Source organism: Grampus griseus (assembly GCF_964374135.1).
Source record: "Grampus griseus genome assembly, chromosome: 9".
NCBI classification, from domain to species: Eukaryota; Metazoa; Chordata; class Mammalia; order Artiodactyla; family Delphinidae; genus Grampus; species Grampus griseus.
This window is the reverse complement of record NC_139003.1, coordinates 44,742,868-44,764,925: the sequence shown is the minus strand read 5'-3', so window position 1 is coordinate 44,764,925 and position 22,058 is coordinate 44,742,868. Positions and strand designations below refer to the sequence as shown.

The 22,058-nt window shown below is 41.4% G+C and overlaps 1 protein-coding gene across 1 annotated transcript in view; it reads left to right on the top strand.

Moving 5' to 3' along the window:
• Positions 1-15,975, top strand: part of ITPRID1 (ITPR interacting domain containing 1) — a gene marked incomplete at its 3' end in the record, with an annotated part of 68,302 nt that extends 52,327 nt beyond the window's left edge. Inside the window, 6 exon segments of the mRNA XM_082661701.1 lie at positions 10,243-10,323; positions 10,327-10,435; positions 10,438-10,615; positions 10,617-10,714; positions 10,826-10,923; positions 15,844-15,975. Of these exon segments, the coding sequence (XP_082517827.1) occupies positions 10,243-10,323; positions 10,327-10,435; positions 10,438-10,615; positions 10,617-10,714; positions 10,826-10,923; positions 15,844-15,975 (696 nt within the window).
• Between the last annotated feature and the right edge of the window lie 6,083 nt (positions 15,976-22,058).

Genomic DNA, 22,058 nt, shown 5'->3' with positions numbered 1-22,058 from the left:
CCGCAGATAAAAGGACTTAGTCTTTAAAGTGTACAAAGACTGTTATAAGGCTATTTTACTCTTTGTAAGGGCTACCAACGTCCTCAGAGTTCATTCTCAGAACATTTGACTGAACTTCTGCCGAGGAGAGACACAATCTTATTCACCACTGTATTCCCTGAATCTAGAACACTGCCTAACTCACAGTAAGCACTCAATAGATAAATATTTCTGGAAATGAATAAATAAATATAGCAAGCTATTTTCTAGATGGTGGCTAGTCATCAGCTTTCAAATTATTTTATTTCATTGCTTAGGAGGCACGTCTTATAAATTATGTGTTTCTAAAACATATGTTGAAAAAGATCTTCTGGGGGTATTTTTTATTGCTATCAAATTCAATTAAAAGGCACTTTTAGCATTTTTTTTTACCATCTATTTTACCCATAATCTGTGCCTTGTCGACTAGACAAGTTCCTCAAAGCCTGGTCTGTGTCTTTCAGGTCTCTCCATTATTCATCCAATGCCTGGCACAGAGTAGCCAACTAGTAATATAGTTGTCAAGTAAATGAATGAGAATATATAAAATAATTTTTACCAGAATTTAAAATGATTTTGAAGTAGTAAAAAATACATTGGTAGTGCAAAAAACAAAGAGTGACATGAAAGACATTCTTTAGAGAAAAATCAAAATGAGCAAGGCAAAGAGGTGAAAGGGATTAAATATGACAGATACGGAGGGCAGGGTCTCAATCCTCTGTCCATCTTTCCAACAAGCTTCAGTGGGTTAAGGTCCCTAAAAACACACACCTCCTTTTTTTAAAAAAAATAAATAAATAAAGATTAATTAGAATTAAAATTTAAAGATACTGGGAATTCCCTGGTGGCCCAGTGGTTAGGGCTCTGTGCTCTCACTGCCGAGGGCCCAGGTTTGATATCTGGTCAGGGAACTAAGATTGCACACACAGTATGGCCAGATAAATATATAAATAATTTTTTTTAATTTTAAATAAAATAAAAAGATGCAATGCTATGAGAATACTAGATTAGCCATGGCAAAGCATTTTTAGTTATCTGGGTGATTGTCCTGGATGTTTCACTCAGAAAAGCAATACCATATTCAAAAATGTTTAACTGAAGAGAGGTTTGAAAAGGAACTATTTACTGAGGTGGGCTGAATTCAAGGAACAAATAAGAGGTGGGGAAGCACCCCTAGGCTAGGAAGAGCAGAAAGCCATTACCACTCCTAAGTCTGAAAAAACAGTGGGAAAGAATCATGTTACTGGAGCCTGGTAAAAGTGGAAGCTTTAGAAGGAAAACACTTTACCTGGAGATCTCACCGTAAAGGAGTGCAGCTATTTTCAAATAGTACCCCGAAGGAAGTGGTGGTAAGTAAGTACTCAGTGTTCTTTCTCCTGCCCTTCAATCTCTACCAGTTCCTCCCATTGACTGAACACAAGTGAAAACGTGGAGGAAAGACAGGGCAAAAAATGACTGGAGTAGCAGCAGTGAAAGTAAGGAAGGGCAAATGGAGACTAACCAACACACAAGTGGCTTCCCAGAGAGCTTCCCCTTTGCCCCCGATGTAGCCACCACTCCTACATCTGTCCCCTAGAATGTACGTAGATGAAAATCATAAGCCTGATTCTTGATGAAAATTTTAGTTCTCCAGCTTGGTGTCTCCAAACTTTTTTTCCTTTTTCATCCTGGATTATTACATTTTTAAGAATTGTATTTTTAAGAAACAGTTTTTACTTATAATTGTAAGAAAAATAGATGCAGTTTGGATACTTAAATTGTTACTTTTGATGAAGGAGGCTACCGTGTAAACGGACTGTTGCCTCTTGCTGTCTGAGCAGTTGGGATAATCAGCCGCCCATCAGCTGGTTAAGTCAAGCAAGGATAATGTTGCTCCCAGACAGCTTCGCAAGAGAAAAAACATTTGGACCGGTGGTCTTCACAACTATGGTAGTTGAATCAGTACAGAAATTAAAAGCTTCATATAAATTGGTATCACAAAATTTGTAATCCACCTATTGTCTCAAATGGTCATGGCGACGTTGTTCATTTAGCCCTGGAAACTTCTATTCTCCTATTTTCAAATATGAGACAAGCACCGGTTCCGAATGAAAAATTTTCATTACATTCTTCCCGAATGATGAATGCAGGTTTACAATTCAAAACTGCCTCTGTGCCCCTTCCTTTTTTCTCAAGAATATCTAATAAACAAGTATCTATGTAGACAAAGAAGATATGTGTATTGAAACAATATAATCTTTATAGATTCATATAAATGTTCTGTTTCAGAAATAATTTAATTGATTAAAATTACTTTGCTTCATTCCAAGATTCTTCATGATCAATCCCCTGATTACTTTATGCCACTTAGCTCCAGGCACACTGGCCTCTTCTCCTTATGGGTAGAAACATAGCTTGTGGGGGGAGGAGGGAACACAGAAACATAAGTCACTCCCTCTGATTATTCACTCTAAAATGTCCTTTTCAACTATTGTTTAGGTGGTGTGTTACATGACAGCTTCTAAAAAAATGGTATGAAAAGATGCCAGAGGAAGCAATGTATATTTTAAAATATGGTCAGACCATGAGACCAACAGAGGTTTTTCACACTCACCTCTCAGCAGAAACCAGAGGATAAGAGCACATCATTTTCATTTTAAAGTAGATATTTTGCAACTCAAGAATTTTATACCTTTTTAAGTTGTCATATAATTGTGAAGCAACATTTCAGATAAGCAAACTCTCAGGAAGTAGAGCACTCACATTTTCTTTCTCAAAGATGTACACCAGCCTACCGAATGAGGAAATCCTGGTTAAGAGGACGAGCAAGGCAAAGTAGAAGGAAGTGTAAATTATACAGACGGAATCCAAATGTCATGAAAATTCTTAAAAAGAAGGCACATGAAAAAAATAATTTAACAACAACATTCTAGATCTAAAATCCTAGATCATATCAAAGAAAGCTGAATGCAGAAGAAAATAAAATTATCAACAAATACTGATTAATTGGGCAGTCAATAGACATGTATAATTCTTGATGTTGAAAATCGCAGTGTGAAATATGTTTGAACTTTTTAAGTTACCACTAATTAAATTTAAAAACACACTATATGCCTTATGAATTACCAGAGTAAAAAAGCAACCTAAGAAAATATAGTCCACCTGGCAAAAGAATAATCATTGGAAATTAATCATACTAATGATACTAACAAATATTGAGTGCCAGGCACTAGGCTAAGTGTTTTACATTATCTCTTTTAATCCTCGATTAAGTCTCTGAGATAGCTATTTATGATGCAGTTTGAAATCAGGTCAGCTTAAATGTGAAGTTATGGTCTTTATTAATACAATAAGAATAGCAAATAGATTATAACTTATGTCCCAATTCTCATTGATTAGTATTAACCTTTAGTAATGTTGAACTGATAAATATTCTGAGGCTGAATCCCAGCTCAGCAGAAAAGACCAGCATGGACTATTAGTGAGCCTATTTTTAAAAAAAGAGAGAGGGCTTCCCTGGTGGCGCAGTGGTTGGGAGTCTGCCTGCCGATGCAGGGGACACGGGTTCGTGCCCCAGTCCGGGAAGATCCCACATGCCGCAGAGCGGCTGGGCCCGTGAGCCATGGCCACTGAGCCTGCGCGTCCAGAGCCTGTGCTCCGCAACGGGAGAGGCCACATCAGGGAGAGGCCCGCATACCGTGAAAAAAAAAAAAAAGAGAGAGAGAGAAGATTTGCATCACGTATGCCATATGCTTACTACATCAATCACAATTATAAAAGTAGATAACATAAAATTACGAACAATAAGACCAAGATCATATTTTATGAAAATGGTTATAGATATAATAAATGGATCTAACAAAGGAAAAGACTCAAACGTTTTAAATAAAATAAAACCTTTTAAAATATTTTAAAATATTTAAAATAAAGAATCACAGAAAAGTTAAAAGAAAAATGAATGGGCAAAATATACCAAAAAGTATGCTAAAGTAAACAAAAAGAAAACAAGAATTCCAACATTATTATTATTAGATAGAGTAGAATTCAAGAAAAGAAAGTACATACAAAAATTTATGAAATAAAGCCAAAGCTATGACAAGAGGCAGAAACTTAGTCTTTGTTCTTTTTAGAGACTGTAGAATGAAAACAAATGATTTATTTGACTGACAACATTAGAAAATAAGTAAGAAAAGAAAGTATTTCCATTAATTCAAGAAGTAGGAATCCAAAAATGTCAATAACTATTGTAGAAATTAAAAGTTGTCAAAGAATTTCATCTTTTAAGATGCACCACAATCAGTGGTTTTATGGCTGAGCACTTTAAAAAGTTCAAGGACAGGCTTCCCTGGTGGCGCAGTGGTTGAGAGTCTGTCTGCTAATGCAGGGGACACGGGTTCGAGCCCTGGTCTGGGAGGATCCCACATGGCATGGAACAACTGGGCCCGTGAGCCACAGCTGCTGAGCCTGCGCGTCTGGAGCCTGTGCTCCGCAACAAGAGAGGCCGCGATAGTGAGAGGCCCGCGCACTGCGATGAACAGTGGCCCCCACTTGCCACAACTAGAGAAAGCCCTCGCACAGAAACGAAGACCCAACACAGCAAAAATAATTAATTAATTAATAAACTCCTACCCCCAACATCTTCTTAAAAAAAAAAAAAAAGTTTAAGGACGTGATACTACCTAAGCTTTCTACGTTGCTTGAGAGCATAGGGAGAAAAAAAAGAGAAACCTATCTACTTATTTTTTTATACAAGTAGCACAATCATTATATCAAAATCTGAAAAAGAAATTCATGTGCTTACAAATACACACATATGAACACACACACAAATTATAAGGAATTTTTGATAGAGAAAAATTCACAATATATTATGTGAAAAGAAGCAGAATATATACTATGTATATTAGGATGATTATTTTATAAAACATACATATACATGTGCACAAAGAAAATGTACTGGATTGAAGTAGATATATATTATAGTAACTTTCCTGTATGGTTAGATTATACGTATTTTTTCTTTTCTTTTTTATGTTTTTTCACTTTCCAAATTTTTTTCACTGCTATATATTACTTCTATAATGCTAAAAAATAACTAATGGTATTAAGCCAAAAAGAAGCTGATTTTAGAGATGCAGCTATTTTATTTTTGGAATGATGAAGGAAGATTATTCTGACTAAAGAACAAAGGAGAAATTGCTAAACCTGGACTAATAAACAAAAAACAAAAGAGGGAGGAGGTGAGGGAGAGGGAGGGGAGTAGGAGGAAAAAGGAAAAAGGAAAAGTAAGGATTCCCAGGCTGTAAGAAAGAGATTGAAACAAAAATGTCAGCAGGGTGCTAATGGAAGTTATCAAATCCTTATGTAGAAATCTTTATGGGATAGAAACTCCTCTGCTTCCAGCCTGCTGGCATAGAAGGAAAAATTAAATCTCTTCAGGTGTACCTGCCACAGTCACGAATATTGTCAGCCTTTCTTGAGTTATAGAATTCAGTCAAGATAAAATATAAGCTGTGTTGGGCTTCCCTGGTGGCGCAGTGGTTGAGAGTCCACCTGCCTTTGCAGGGGACACGGGTTCGTGCCCCGGTCCGGGAAGATCCCACATGCCGCAGAGAGGCTGGGCCCGTGAGCCATGGCCCCTGAGCCTGCGCGTCCCGAGCCTGTGCTCCGCAACGGGAGAGGCCACAACAGTGAGAGGCCCGCGTACCGCAAAAAAAAAAAAAAAAAAAAAAATATATATATATATATATATATATATATATATATATATATATATATATATAAGCTTTGTGAGGCCAGGTACTTTTGTTGCTGTGTCCATGGAGTTTCTGGAGCAGCACAGGGCCCTGCAGGGCCAGTGAACATGCATTCAATGGAAGAAGGGGGCTTTGCAGTAGAGCACCCTGCCTGGCTCTGTCTCATGGCCTGTTCTCTTCAGAATATTAACTGTGACTTGGCCCACAGCAAGAATGTGTTTCAAAGCCATAGATAACACAAATAGCTTTCAGAATGAAGGTCAGAATCATCCTTGACTGAATGAAAACATGGTCCCAAGCTAGCTAGGTCAATCTGTGAGAATACAAAATAGAGACTGATCTCAGTACAACCCAACACTGCAAACACAGCCTCTGACTAGACTAACCTTAGGCTGTGTGTACAGAAGAGAAATATCGAGAAGAAGGAAGAAGGCAGTCCTGCTCCACTCCATGCTGGTCAGACCATGTCCCAGTCACGGAATCGAATTCTGGGCGCCCAGTTTTACAGCAAACATTATTAAGTGCTTATTCCAAAATACAAAACAGAAATGGCCTGGAGACCCTGCCCTCTGAGGGCTGATTTAAGGGGATCTGGGGAGATTTAAGGTGAGGAGAAAGGGCCTGGAGAGTACAAGAGAGCTGTCCGGGGGAAAATGGGTTAGACACGTCCAGTATTACTCCACGGAGTGAAGTACGAGCAACAGATGGAAAGTGCTAAAGTAGATTTGGCTGAATACGAAAAGGCATTTTCTAAAAGGTATGATACCCTCTGAGTACACAAGAGTAGGTCTGTGTCACCACAAGTGGGCAAACACCAGCTAGATGACCATCTATAAGGAATGTTCTGGAAGGTACTCCTGCACTGGATGGTAGGATGCACCATGCAGGCTTCCAACATGAGGGACTGACTGGCCCATAGAGAGGTTTTGTTTGTTCTACAAATTAATTTTTTTTTTTTTTTGCCTTACGCGGGCCTCTCACTGTTGTGGCCTCTCCCATTGCGGAGCACAGGATCCGGACGCGCAGGCTCAGGGGCCATGGCTCACAGGCCCAGCCACTCCGTGGCATGTGGGATCTTCCCGGACCGGGGCACGAACCCACGTCCCCTGCATCGGCAGGCGGACTCCCAACCACTGTGCCACCAGGGAAGCCCTACAAATGAATTTTTTTTTTAATGCCTTTAGGGGAACACACACTCTGGAGTCCAAACTATTCACACGGCTCCCTATCGTCTTGAATCTTGCTGCTTCGCATATCTATGCGACCTGCCCAGCTCCTAAAGGCATTCGAGTTGGCATAAGCTGTAATGTCCAGTCCAATTCTAAGATAATTTGCTCCTGAGATGTAACTTCACCATGGAGCTGTCACAGAATTTTCTGCCATTGGAGGATGGAAGAGAGAAGAACTTGGCAAAGAGGTAGAGTAGAATAGCTCAGGGAAGATGGGAACTCCAAACAGTCTAAGGTCGAACCATTTCTTTTGTTCTGCACAACTCCAGCATACATCACACCCTTAAAGATTCCTTTTCTTTTTCTCCCTCCCCTCATTTATGTTTCAATTCCACAGGTTTTTTTTTTTTCCTGAGCCTCTAGGAACTCAGACTACATTAAGTAAAAACTTTCCACTTAGGATTCAGAGCTTTTATCACTAACTCAGCTTAGAAGAGCAACCCTTCAGGTTGACTTCTCTTACTGCTTTCAGCCATTCCAGAGACTCTTGTCAGGGCCCTGACTCCCCTGTGCTGTGGTTGGTGTAATGCTGCCACCTGGTGACTGTTTGGACAAAGTGCCTGCAGCATCACGCTCCTCCCAGGCAGAAATGTTTCACACCCGTGAGATGGTGAAGCAAACCTCCCCGGGGCAGGGTCTACCTACTTGGGAGGGTAAAATCTTAACTCTGTGAGGACAGTCCTGTGCTAGAAAAGGTAATTTCTAGTAAATATTAATATTAATAATGACACTCATTAATGATATTTAATAACATTAGTAATGATTGAATTCTGAAAGATAATATAATATTAAGATGATGTTCTGCAGTAAAAATGTATATATAATTACAACATCTTTTCCATGTACATAAATTCTTCACGTATGTATTATTGGATATTATCCTCTTCGCAACCCCACAAACAATATCATCAGCATATTTATTCTTTTCCCCATGAGGAGACAGACACAGAGAGTGTAAGTGGCATGCCCAAGGCCACACAACTAGTAACTAGGAGAGTCAGAATCTTAACCCAGTAGTCTTGGCTCCAGATTTTCTAGATGACTCAGCTATGGGAGCAAACTGGATCTTAGTAGCATACATTCTAGAGAGATTAACCCCCCACCCCGAGCTACAGGATTGGCAGAATGAGGGAATCAGCAGTCTAGGGGGCATGACAAACTCACGGGGGGATTCGTGGTGGCTTGGTACAGGATCCACCCAGGAGGCAAGGGTTTGAATAATAAGATATAGCTAGGGGAAAGGGACTGGTAGGGGTAAGGGGTAAGGGAGGGGTAAGCCAAGGCCCCAATCTAGTGGAGTAAGGAAGAGCTATGGCTCCTTGTGCATATTAAGTGCATAGGGAAAATCCTATTGGAGGTGATGAGGCTTCTGAAGTTCTACCTGTCTTGGCCTCGATAGTTTCAGGAACTGGGTTGGGTTGGCCTGGGGGTGCAGGTACTAAGTCCGTTACTCTTGCCAGAGGCCATATCGTCTTCCCCTAAGTCATGCCAACCTTCATATTACATATTAGGTGTGAGGGTGTGGGAGTGCTAAACGAGGCACATTTGTATTTGTCTATTTGCTTAATCATCTATCATAGCCATCCTGGACTAGGCAATGTCTCATCCTTTGTATCATGTAATTCCTACAACCCTAAGAGAATGGTTAGAATTTGCAAACCCGGGACTTCCCTGGTGGCGCAGTGATTAAGAATCTGCCTGCCAATGCAGGGGACACGGATTCGAGCCCTGGTCTGGGAAGATCCCACATACCACGGAGCAACTAAGCCCGTGTGCCACAACTACTGAGCCTGAGCTCTAGAGCCCGTGCTCCGAAACAAGAGAAGCCACCACAATAAGTCTGTGCACCGCAAAGAAAAGTAGCCCCTGCTCACCGCAACTAGAGAAAGCCTGCGCACAGCAACGAAGACCCAGTGCAGCCCAAAATTAATTAATTAATTATTTTAAAAAGAGAATTTGCAAACTCAATTTTGAGAGTTTATTATCGAGTTGTCAGAAAGGTGGTTTATAGGCAGGAAAGATTTTTAGCCTCCTGAAGAAACGAAACCATCTATAAATTGGACCACATTTTCTTGGCGACTTGCTCAAAATGATTCAGATGCATGTATTTGGCTTCTAAAACACAAGATAAATAAGGCTCTACTCCTGAGAGAAATATGCCCAATTCCACCATTTGATCTCACCATCAAAGAGAAGTTTTCATAATCTGGTTTCTTCACAAATTCACTTAAATGAGTTTCAGAGGTTATTTTTGTTTATTTTTGTGTTTTTTGTGCTTTACAAAGTACAGTTAACTAAAGGTAACAGTTATAATATAACTATATCCCTTTTAGAGGAAATCACACTCTCTACTTTTTAGGGACCCTTTATGTTGGTGGTTGTTTATTTTCATTTGGACCAGACTGACTTGAACCTACCAGCATATGAATAAATGGGCTTTAACCGATAATTTTGTTCTAGTGCTCTAACGTATAATTTCATTCCAGAGTTATAAGAAAGGGAATAGCAACCATTTTATATGAAGCTTACATTCCAGAATAGTAATTGCTTAGACATTATCTGGAAATTGTAAAGAATAATGATGTACTGGGAGTCCTTCACAGCTTGTGGCACAAATCTTGCACCAAAACAAATATAGAAAAAGTGAGAGGTTGCAAAGTCTGTTTTGTCCATCTTCAGCGAGTTTCAACGCTTCTGTTGAATCTTTGGGTCTCCTAATGTTTACATAGCATGGTGGAAGGGGAATGTAACATTCTGTCCATTACAGTACATATACACAGATGTATAAATTGTGGTGTTTATTGTTTTCTAAGTGTGGCATTTAAGGCATATGCATTCCCTTCTGGATTTTCTTCCCCTTAGTGAAGATGCATCTCACAATCAGATTGTTATTTCGTTTTAAGAGATGTTCATTCCTCTTCCTTTGTTTCATGTTTTACTCCTTGTAACAGGAAACCAGTGACTCAATTTTACTCCTTGTAACAGGAAACCAGTGACTCAATTTTACACTGATTGCCCTCTGGGTCTGTGGTGATGCACATCACAGAAGTGAAGGATGGGTTCCTGAGGCCTGAGCGAGCTGGGCTCAGTATATGTATATGTACAAAGCCACCACTGTGAGTCTCAGAGATCACCTGGAATTGATCATGCTCAAGACAAGTCCTTTCATGTTGACTCGGAGGCCCCAAGAGGAACAGAAGGCGGTAAACTCTGTCCTGATATTAACAACGCCTTACTGATGCAAAAAAACTGTCCCACAGCACGTCCCCAAGCCCAGTGAAGCCATGCCCTATACAGGCGACCTTGTCCAAACATCTGGAAGGTCCATTCCCCATCTAGATTAAGTGGCTGGCGATACTCCCCAAGTGAGGCCAAGGTGTAGTGCTTTGGGTCAAATACCACCTAGGGCAGAATCTGAGATGGGAAACCTTCCTCCAGATGCTAACGTAAATGCTCCAAGTCTGTGACAATCCAGATGTTCTGCAAACTGGCATCAGCTGCCCAGAGTGCTGTGGTCTTGGGAATGGATTCTAGAGAAGCAAGTTTAGAATGCACTACGTGTGACCCTGTTACCACAGCAGAACCAGGACTGGGAACAGAAGCAAGACAGCTCAATGATGTTTCTGTTCAGACTTAACACATGTGAGCCTAGGCCCTGGCATTGCTGTTCAGCTCCAAGTAACAAGGCCCAGCCCCTCACCAAATCTGTCTCTGCAGACACATGTTTCCCTGGTATCTACCCAGGGGGCCCCTGCCAAGCTGCGCCTGCCCACTGTGGTGTCTGCTGTCACCGCCATCTCCCCTGACACGGGGCGAGGCAAAGCCCCAGCTTTGTGTCTTCAGCCTGTAGGCCCTGTTCGTACTCACATAACCATCTGGAAGCCCAGTTCAGGAAGGCTTTGAAAGTCCTTCAGGACACCACAGTGAGGGAGCTGTATTCTGTCAGTATTTACCTCTGCAAAGATGGAGAAGCAGACGCAGCAACGATAAATACCTCAGGGATAAAGTTCAGCCTTCCCTTCCGAATGTGAGCTCTCGGGACACACCTTTCCATTTCAAATCATGACTAATATTTGTAGACTGTTTTATTATTTAAAATATATTCTCACAAATTTCTTCTTATTTGATACTTCCAGTCACCTTATGAAGGAAGGAAGGCACATTTTATTATCCACCCCCATTTTACAGAGGGGTAGAGGACAGTACATTCATATGTAAGGTTCTAAGAATCAATGCACCTGTACCTCCTCTTCAGTTCAGTCTAACTGAAAATTCTGTCTCGTATTCACTTAGTTGTATAATCTTGCACAAGCCATTTCATCTCTCTGAGCCTAGTTCCTGCTTTGTAAAATAGGGAGACTATTCATGTCATCGATGCAGGATCGTTTTCGGATTAAATGAGATAATCAGTGGTTACCGATTTTTGTTACTATTTTATTATTGTTCAGGTCTTAAATATAGAACTTCTCATGTCAAATAGAGGAACTTTTGGTCTTCCTTTGCTAAGCTTGTTTAAAAGTGAACATTGAGGTTACTGAGGACTGAAGGACCCCCAGCCCTGTTCAGCTCCTGGTAAATCAAAAAGCATTTAGTGAGTTCTTCCAATGAACCCTCTTCAGCAATTCTCAAGGTCAGAAATAATCTAGGCCATCAAGGCTAGCCATTGATTTAAAAAATTAAAGCGTGTCAAACATGAAACTACGTGTATAGACAGGGTGGAAAAACAAGGTAGCACATGTAACGTAGGACTATAGCTGTTCAAAGGAGAATGAAAGGCAACTACGATTTCCCGGGTGCCTACTCTACGGTGCCTTCTGTGTTACCTTCCCATTCTGTTAATTCCACAAATATTTACTGAGTGCTATACCAAGCACTTTATTTATGCTGTGTCAAATACCCCCCATTTTCATCCATGCCATAAATGTGCCAAGTCCTCCCTCTTTCACAGATGAGGAAACAAGAACTGAGAGAGTTTAATTTTCCAACTTCCCACAACTCCTAAGTCCAGAGTCACATTCAAGTTTAGCTGACACCAAATCCTTGGACAATCCACCCCAAAGATGTGTCCAACTTTAAAATATCTAAATCTATGTAAGTGTAATAGTAACATGAGAAAGTGATTCCTTGAAAGATAAGGCAAATTACTACATGGTCCTTCAAGATATAGAAATCTATACAAATGTAATATGAATATAGAAAGTGATTATATGAAAGATAAAATAAGGGTTGAACTAGTAAAAGAAGGTGTTGAGATCAATTCTAGGTATAATATTATGCTGAGTTTCAGTGAGAGAAAAGAACAAAAGCTAATGTATAGCTGGGGTCCTTTGGAGTAAAAAGACCGAGGTTCAAATCCTGGAGAATGGTAGGAGTCATCATCATCATTGATGTTAGTTGAGAGATTGTAAATGCAGTGGTTTTCAATTGGGGGTAATTTTACCCCAGCCATGGCGACATTTGGCAATGTTTGGAGACATGTTCGGCTGCCCTAACTGGGGTAGGTGCTATTGGCATTTAGTGGGTGGAGGTCAGGGATGGTGCTAAACATCCTACAATACATAGGACATCCCTCCCAACAAAGGATTCTCTGACCTAAAATGTCAACAATGTCGAAGTTGAAAAACTCAGCTCTAAGGGAATAAACATCTACTTGACCATATAGTTCATGTAGGCAAATGTTAGGGATGAAAGACAGCTGGAGAAGGTGACATTTTAAGAGGCTATAAGGGGAAAAATATTAAATCCTACAGTTAGGTACTCCAGTTTCCATGATGAAAACCAGATTATTGATCTAACATATCCTGAAAAAATATTATTTTTCTAATTTACATTTTTAAGATAAATTTCATAAGGAAATATAAATTAAACCATAGTTGGCTTTATATTTTGTTTAAAATAATAAAGTATAAAAAACCAAAACTGTGTTTAAAACTTCAGAAGAAAGTCACAGAGAGGGTGTGCTCTCGTGGGTTATCTATGATAATGGTTTGCTGATATGATTAATTTCTTATATAAGTGATTTCTTCACAATAATTTGTTAATTCAAAATAAAATCTTTCCAGAAAAGAAAATGAGTTGTATATGAAATAAGAGTTTTGGATATTAGAAGATCCATCTATAATGTTTATTATTTAGATTTAAAGAAAAAGAAAATCATACAAATTTTAAAAAGTAATATGAGCCGGGCTTCCCTGGTGGCGCAGTGGTTGAGAGTCTGCCTGCCGATGCAGGGGACACGGGTTCGTGCCCTGGTCCAGGAAGATCCCACATGCTGCGGAGCGGCTGGGCCCGTGAGCCATGGCCACTGAAAAGTAATATGAACCAATTCAAAAGTGAAGGGTCAATATTGTTGCTCTTACTATTGAAGATAAAGTTTGTTTTAAGGCCCAGCTTGGGTCAGTAGAGTAGACCTTGCATTGTATTTGAGTTATAACCTAGCCCTTATATTGGAAAAAAAAGAATTCAAAACAGCCTCTTTTTTTGTTTGCTTGACTAAGGTTTCCTTTTTTCTGAAACTTCTGTATCTGTTCTAAAGCAGAAATGTATTGATAGTTTCAGTGTTTCCAAGTGACCGGGAGATGGCAGCATTTCAGAATCTTCCACATCGCTCCCTTCACAGGGAGCTATACACCGTCAGTTATTCCTAAATCCCAGCCTTCATGCCTTCCAATCACAAAGGGTTATCCCAAAATATCTAGATGAAGCATAAATTTCAACGTTTATAACGTTCAGCCTACTTGAGCACCATATTTCCATGGCCCTGGCCTCACAGTCCCTAGAACTTGGTCACCTTGTAAGAATCTACTAAGACCAATCGGCTCATTCCTTAGGGACAAATAACTTCTCCGTATGACTAGCTACACTGTAGTCCCTGCTGTGACTCAGCTAGATCTTGAGAAGAAAAGAAATGAATCAGGAGGGCTTCCCTGGTGGCGCAGTGGTTGGGATTCCGCCTGCCGACGCAGGGGACGCAGGTTCGTGCCCCGGTCTGGGAAGATCCCATCTGCCGCGGAGCGGCTGGGCCCGTGAGCCATGGCCGCTGAGCCTGCGCGTCTGGATGACTGTGCTCTGCAACTGGAGAGGCCACAACAGTGAAAGGCCCGCATACCGCAAAAAAAAAAAAAAAAAAAAAAAAAAAAAAAAGAAATGAATCAGGAGAATTGGGTTTGAAATCTACCGTGTTTTGACCTGGGACAAGTTAGTTAACTCTTTGTGTCAGAACACTTATCTATAAAAAGAAGTCCTCCATGGTCTGTATGATCTTTTCTAGTTTTAAGAACCATAACTGTAGTCACCTTTCAAGCACTCTTGCCGACATCAATAACCTTCAAATACTCCTCTAACTGGTTCAAATGCACTCACACCGAAGCAACAATAATTGGAGAGTTTTGCTCTGTAAAATGTTGTTCATGTATAAAAATGAGGATAGAATCAAAACCGAACTCTCAAGGCAAAATGATGGAGAGTTTCAATATCAAAATATCACTCAGGACAGTATTTCCATTATGACAATACCAGTAAAAATAGCCATCTGGTTGCTAAGAGCATGGCCATGTGGCTTGGGGGTGAAAGGTAAGAAATCTGGGACTTCCTAGAAAAAGGGGTGGTAGGAAATAACATAGCTGAAAGATTGATCTCCACTGAAGGAGGAAGAAGAAGAAAAGGTTAAAAGCATCCTGCCATTGAAATTTTTCCTTTAAAGAGTTTCCCAAAAAAAAAAAAAAAAGAAGGAGTTTCCCAGAAGCCCCACTCCACCATCTCCACTTCCATCTCATTGCCATCCTATCTGCAAGGGATACTGGGAAATGTAGGTTTTTAGTTAAATGCTCAGTGCCCCTAAGATATTAGAATTCTGTAATTATGAATACAGGAGGGAGAGATGGTGAGTAGGCAACGACCAGACACTACACACTACTCAGGGAGGAGTTTAAAATGGAGGACCTGGTAGATCTAGCGTTAGGGTCCAGCTAGCATTAATATTACTCAAAGTCAGATGGGTAGAGATTCTGGGGTTCTGGATCATGGATCTATTCAAAGCATGATCCAACCAGGGCTAGAAAACAAAGAGGATAGCTGGTAAGAACTCAGCAAATCGGCAGAGTGCCTGACAAATAGACCAGGCTTGGTGGCTGCAAGAAGATATTTAAATAAGGAAACCAAGGCAACAGCATCGTCGTACAGAGAAAGTAAGATTTAAAGATTGATTCACATCAGGAACAATGGGAAGCAGGATTGGAAGGACAGAGTTCAATTTTCAATTCCAGTCCATGGAGGATGGGCTGCCTAGTCTGCGCCTACCTCACTCTGAGTGGGCTTGTCAGCTGGGTGGGGCTGATCCCACAGATTTCAACCACCAGAGACCGTGGTTAAGCAAAGCTAAGGCTAATACAAATTATTCTAAGCAGACTTTCTCTAATCAAATACGTACCATCCGAACAAACATGCTCAGTGTTACTGAGATTCAGAGTGAGGCAGTACTCAGTACCAAAGTGAAACAAGATTAAACAAAACTCAACAATTCTAAGCACAGGCTCGCACTATTCTGGCCCTTCCCTCCTCCTCTCCTGTCTACATCCTCGCACCCTACCTCCCCCTAGTCTTCCAGAGCGCCTTCTTGTCTCTGGGACATAATGTCTCCAAGGGCCATCCAACAATGGCTGCCCTCCTGTCCCAGCCACATACTGCCTCTACTTGCTTGACGAAACCAAAGGCTGGGCTTTCCCTATTCTCTTTCTGACACATTAGCAGCAGGGCTTCGTCGCGAACAGGTAAGCCCAGGTGGGAAGGCAGGTGCCACTGTGGTGAACTCTTGCAGTGATTCAGAAAGACCTTCCTTCTCAGCTCTTTCTAATTGTTCTCAGTGCACAGTCCCTGAGATGGAAACAATGAGGACGGTCTGCCAGAGTTTCCGGAAGCATTTAGAAGAAATTGAGCAGCACCTTAGAAAACAACAGGCACTCTTTTCCAGGGGCATGTCAGAGGAGAAAAGATAATTATCTAAGGGAGCCATAAAAGTAAGTACCAGCCCACACATCTGGAGCAAGAAAAGGTATTCAGGGCAGGACAGATGAGCACCACGGAGCAGGGCTAAGGAGAAATTGACCAGCTTTCCCTTTGCTTTCCTGTTCCCATTCTTACTTTCTCAGTGGGAGTCTGTGAGAGCCATTTGCCCGATAGCAACACTTTAACTCTTCAAGGCCAGGGCTATTTGAGGTCAGGAAATAGGCAGCAGCTAGGAAGAGGGGGCTACCCAGCAGGATATCTTTAATCAATGTGAACGGGGCTCACGCAAATACGAATATTGGCGATTGTTAGAGTTTTGGAAATCTGCACTATTTTCACATAGATTAAAAGTATTTGTCCCAAAAGTGGAGTAGTCATTGCCTGAGGCTGGGAGTAGGAATAGGGATTAATTTATAAAGGAGTACAAGGTTTCTTACTGGTGAGATGGAAGTGTTCCAAAATTGAATGGTGGTGGTAGATTTACTAACAATCATTGCATTGTACTCTTAGAATAGGTAAACTTTATGGTATGTAAATTATTCTGCAACAGAGTTGTTTAAAAAAAGCAAAAAGGAAACCTGCCCTCCTAATAAACCTATGCCTGCAACTGATACAAATAAAGATGGTGACTGAAATTGAAGCCCAGAAAAGCACATTGGTTTGCTCAGGGCCACACAGCTAGCTGATGGTGATTCAGGACTAGAACTTGGGTCACCTCACCCTCATGCCAATCTTTTCCTCTGCCCTGTAAACAAGAGATAAGTATTAGTAGCCCATTTTCCAAATGAGAACAAGAAACACGGCTTTTGACCTAATATGGGCTAAGTCACTGCCAGGATCTGTTGCCATCGCACAGAGCCCAGTCTAGAGAATTCACACCCATCAGTGCCTTTCCCACCAGTCTGAGTTAGCTGCTTGGTGTAAATATGGGAAGTTGTCCACACTTTTTGTTCCTGTTTTCCTTTTAGTAGCTTGAGCTTCTCACAGGGAAACCACCTGAACACTACTGCATCAGTATAAGTGGACCGAAGAAAAGAATGGCCAGACTTCATGTGCTAAGATCCACCCCTCCATGGCCCCTGGAGCTGCCTTTCCTCCCAGTGATGGCCAGCGGGCTCCATGCTGCAGTGTGACCCATTTAGCTGCCTTTCCTCCATCCACCTTCGGGAGAAGCACCAGGATGTCTCCTCCAGCTTGGGCAGAATCAGATCCAGCCTCTCTGTCAAACTGTCCTGTTGGAGAAAAGGATACAGATGTCTTCCTCTAGATCAGGGCAGGTTTGTTGACCTTTCTACAAGATGTAAAAGCACATTCTACCCAGAGCAAGAATATCTAGGACTTCCCTGGTGGCGTAGTGGTTGAGAGTCTGCCTGCTGATGCAGGGGACACGGGTTCGTGCCCCAGCCTGGGAGGATCCCACGTGCCACGGAGCAGCTGGGCCCGTGAGCCATGGCCACTGAGCCTGCGCGTCCGGAGCCTGTGCACCGCAACAGGAGAGGCCACAACAGTGAGAGGCCCGCGTACCGCAAAAAAAAAAAAAAAAAAAAAAGAGTATCTAAATTTTCCCCATGGAGAAGTATGTATCAATCCTTCCTCAGCTATTTTTTAATATTCTACTCTATGGTTAAACCTGGGAGGAATATCTTAATACTCAGTCGATACAGAATAAGTGAGCACCTACTATATGCCAGGCATAGGGTGCAGTGGCCAAGATGAATATAATATATATCCCTCAAGGTATATATGGTGTACAGTCTTTGCCCTGCTGAAACTTACAGTCTGTTGGGGGAGACAGAATGTAAACACATAAATAGGTATGAATTTGAAAACTGTGAAAGGGCTTTGAAGGAAATAACAGGGTTTTATGAAAGAGAGAATAACAGGGAGGCTGATTTAGGTCAGGGTATCAGAAGGGCCTGGTTGAAGGAGTGACAACAGAAGGAGGAAGGAAGATCCAGGCCTGAGAGGTAGCAGACTGTCCAAAAGCCTTGAGTTGGTCGGCAAGCCAGACTTATTGAAGAAGCACCCACTAGGTGTCAGCAGCTCCTCTTGTGCTGGAGACAGCTGTGAACGAGACAGAGCTCCTACTCAACAAAGCATCGGACGAAGAGTGAGAAACAACCACCGCACCAACAAACAAGTATATAAGATCACGTCAGATCCTCACCATGGCGAAGACCGTGTGATAATACTGTAGAGAGTGACGTGGGGTGAAAAGCTTACCACATTCATCAGAGTGGTTGGCCTTGCGAAAGGGAAGCTATTTGGGCAAGACACGAATGGTGAGGAAGAGGGAGCCATGTGAAATTCTGGGGAAAGAACATTTAAAGCAGAAGGGGGCTTCCCTGGTGGTGCAGTGGTTAAGAACCCGCCTGCCAATGCAAGGGACACGGGTTCGAGCCCTGGCCTGGGAAGATCCCACATGCCGCGGAGCAACTAAGCCCGAGCGCCACAACTACTGAGCCTGCGCTCTAGAGCCCGCAAGCCACAACTACTGAGCCAACGTGCCACAACTACTGAAGCCTGCATGCCTAGAGCCCGTGCTCCACAACAAGAGAAGCCATGACAATGAGAAGCCTGCGCACCGCAACGAAGAGCAGCCCCTGCTCGCCGTAGTTAAAGAAAGCCCGCGCACAGCAACGAAGACGCAACACAGCCAAAGATTAATTAATTAATTAATTAATTAATTTAAAAAAAAGAGCCCTTCTCTAAAATAAAATAAAATAAAATAAAAATAAAGCAGAAGGAATGAGAAGTTTAAAGGCTCTGAGACAGAAACAGCCAGCATTGCTGAGTGGGTGAGTGATAGGGGAGTGGAGGGAGTGGAAGTCTGAGAGGTGGGGCTTCGGGATAACTGTAGGCTGGAGTCCGAGAGCCTGAGTTTTTCCCAAGTGTGATGGAAAGCCACTGTAGGTTTTAAGCAGGGTTGTCCTGTGATCTGCTTTACATTTAAAAGTCACGCTGACTGCCTTGTGGAAAATGTACCACTGGGGACTGACAGCTGTGCAGGAGCTCCCGTTAGAAGGCAGTTGGTGTAATCCCTGAAGGGAGAAGCAAAACTGTCAAGTTGCTTCCACCCAGCTGGGGAGGCTTGTGAGCCCTCCACCCCCCTTTGCCAGTGAAATGCGGGGTGGTGTACACCAGGGCTGAGTGCACTGGTGGTCTCTAAGTGCTGCAGGAATTCTCAGGAGCGGGGGATGCATGAAGAATGGAACAGTCAGAAAAACTTCATGGAAAAGTAACTCCTTGAGGGAAGTGCATAATTTATGTAAGATGGGCCAGTGGTGGTTACTTTCCAGCAAGGAAACTAAGAAGCTATTTCTTTTGAACCTACCCATTACTAGAACCCATCTCATAGCCTATTTCCGTTCTTCATCCTCCTTGCTTTTCGGAAACCTCTGGCTTCATGGGAGCCCTCCTACCCTTCAGACCACCCTGCAGTTCCCTCTGTTGACTATACTTCCTTAGAGTGTGAACATCCCTCTTCTGTCCTCAATTCTCTTCTTTGTCTCTCTCCACACCATCTTTCTCAATATACACACTCACTCTAGAAGCCCAGTTCCCAGCTCTCTCCAGAATTCCCATCCAGCATTTTCTACTCTCCACAAGATAGTTTCAGCTGGAAGACTTGCTTCCAAATCTCACTCAGTATCTATCTTTTTATTTCTGTGTGATACACCATGCCCCATGCCAAGTACTTATATGACAATCTCTTATTCTCAAAAGCAGCCCACAGCAAAACTGTTCATTAGACATGGAAAACTTTTTTTTTTCTGAGAACCTAGCTTAAAGCTAAATAACTCCATGTTGGAGTTTGGAGTGTTGATAAAGTTCAGACCTGTTTTTGACCTGAGTTGCTTCCACACAAAACAGATGCAAATGAAGATTTGATGGTTGTTATTTCATATAATCAAACTGCATAAAAAGAACTGACCATATAAGTTGCCATATAAAAATAGAAGTCTTTTGCGTGTGACACAACAGACTTTCCCTCATTTGAGCCTCTCAGTGCTAAGGGAAGTATTCCCCATTTGAATAGGAGGAAACTAAGATGGAGAGAATGATCTCCACAGGTAGGCACTGAGTCCTGTGCTGTATTATTAATGAGAAGCAACTGTACAGTGGGGTTAAGGACTCAAGCTCTAGAGTTAAATCCAGAAGCTTAAATCCAACTCCACCATCTGTGTTGGATAAACTACTTAACCTTTCTAAGCCTCAGTGTCATCATCTGTACATTACAAGGGTTAATGCGTATATAGCCCTTTAGAGCAAGCCTGGAACATGGTTCCTGTATGATTCCGTATGGAGTACAGCTCATTATGATTACGATGATGATGATAATAAGAGTAGTGGCCATTTTTGAATATCTACTTACATGCAAGGTACTGGGCTAAGCACTTCATATGCATTATCACTTATCTTCACAACAATCCTGAGAGGCAAAAATTAATACACACACACGCACATATGCATGTGCACACATATGCTCAAAAAGACTATAAATTGTCTAAGTTCCAACAACTAGTAAGGGATTGAGTTGACTCTCTGATTCCATGTTTTGCCAGTGGTTCACCATTATGGCTCTGCCAAGCCTTGGGGCTTATGTGGGGCCCACTGATAGGTCCAAATCAACCAAAGTAACCCTGCTTCTGTCTGCATTACCTATTTAGCTCTGGCAGAGATTTTCCTTTAAAAAAATCATCTCACTCTATATAAAAATTTGGAAAGCACTGTACTATGTTAATGACAAATGACTCTTGCAGTCAAAGGCGGGTTCTGAGTTGCTTTCATGTAAAGAGATGACTTCTTCCGCAAAGACTCCTCAGGAACCTACCATCCTAGCAACTCTTAGCTTACTACTGCTTGTCCCATTGCCCAAGAATAATGGCAAGAGTTCCTTTGCAGTCCCTGAATGATTTTCTGGGGAATCTCATTGTTCTATCTTCAGGTTCCAAGATCCTGCATTCTCTTTTTTTCGAAGTTAACCTATCCAAGTTGACTTTATTCAGGAAAATCCAGACTACATATCTGAAATCAGAGATCATTGCAATAAATATTTGTACAAAGTTAATAACATAGAAAACCTTTTAATTGTGAAACCCAGCTCGGGGTTAGAGTCATTCCATTTCAATGAAAAAGAAGAAAAAAAATAAAAATCACACCACCTGATCATTTTCAGATTTACAAGTTGGCAAGGGAACAATTTAACCTCTTTTAGATCGAAGGACAGGGGTCCCTTCCTGTATTAATTTTATTCCATCCAGATTTCATTTCAATATTCAAAGCCAAAGGTGTGAATAGAGAAAACTGAGTTGAGAAACAACACTTGGAAACTCGGGTTATATATTTTCCTTGGTTTTGTTATGCATGAGTGAAGACCCAGGTTTCACTCACGATGGAGACAAAAGGATAAAACCTTGAAGGTTGCTCTGAACCACAGCATATGCATAGGCTATGTAGATTTATATAAGGATATCCATCTTTCAGTCCACAGGAAAACATTTCCACAGAATCCCATTAGATTTTGTTTAACAGATATTCCCTTATATATGCATTTTTGTCTGCAGGTCCAGAATCATCTTTTCTTCAAAAGAAAATAATTTTGCTAAAGTAGAAAAAGTAAAGTCACAATATGTTCTAATGACTTGAAAATCTGGTCTAATGTAACTGTTTCTTCTTGTTGAGAAATAATTTCTGTGGTATAACAGAGGTCATAAAATAGGACATTTGTGCAGAGATTAAAGGTTAAAGGTTTTTTGAGAAGAAAAGTTTCAAAATGTTTAATTGTGCGATAGTGGGTTGCATATCTAATTTCAAATTTTAATTTGAACAACAAAGAACAGCCATAATTTGTAGGGACTGTAGATTATTTGAAATGATGTCAAATCGTCTTTCTTGAAAATGAGAGAATGTGAACAGAAGCCAAAATATTGGTAGCACCTTTCTCTAACCCAAGACTCAGGTTCTAATAGTCTAATTTTCAAACATTAGTAGACCAGAAGTTTAGTATGAGATGCTCCCTCTCTGAGTCAACCTAATTATGTAAAGAAAGAGACTTCCATGTCACGAATGA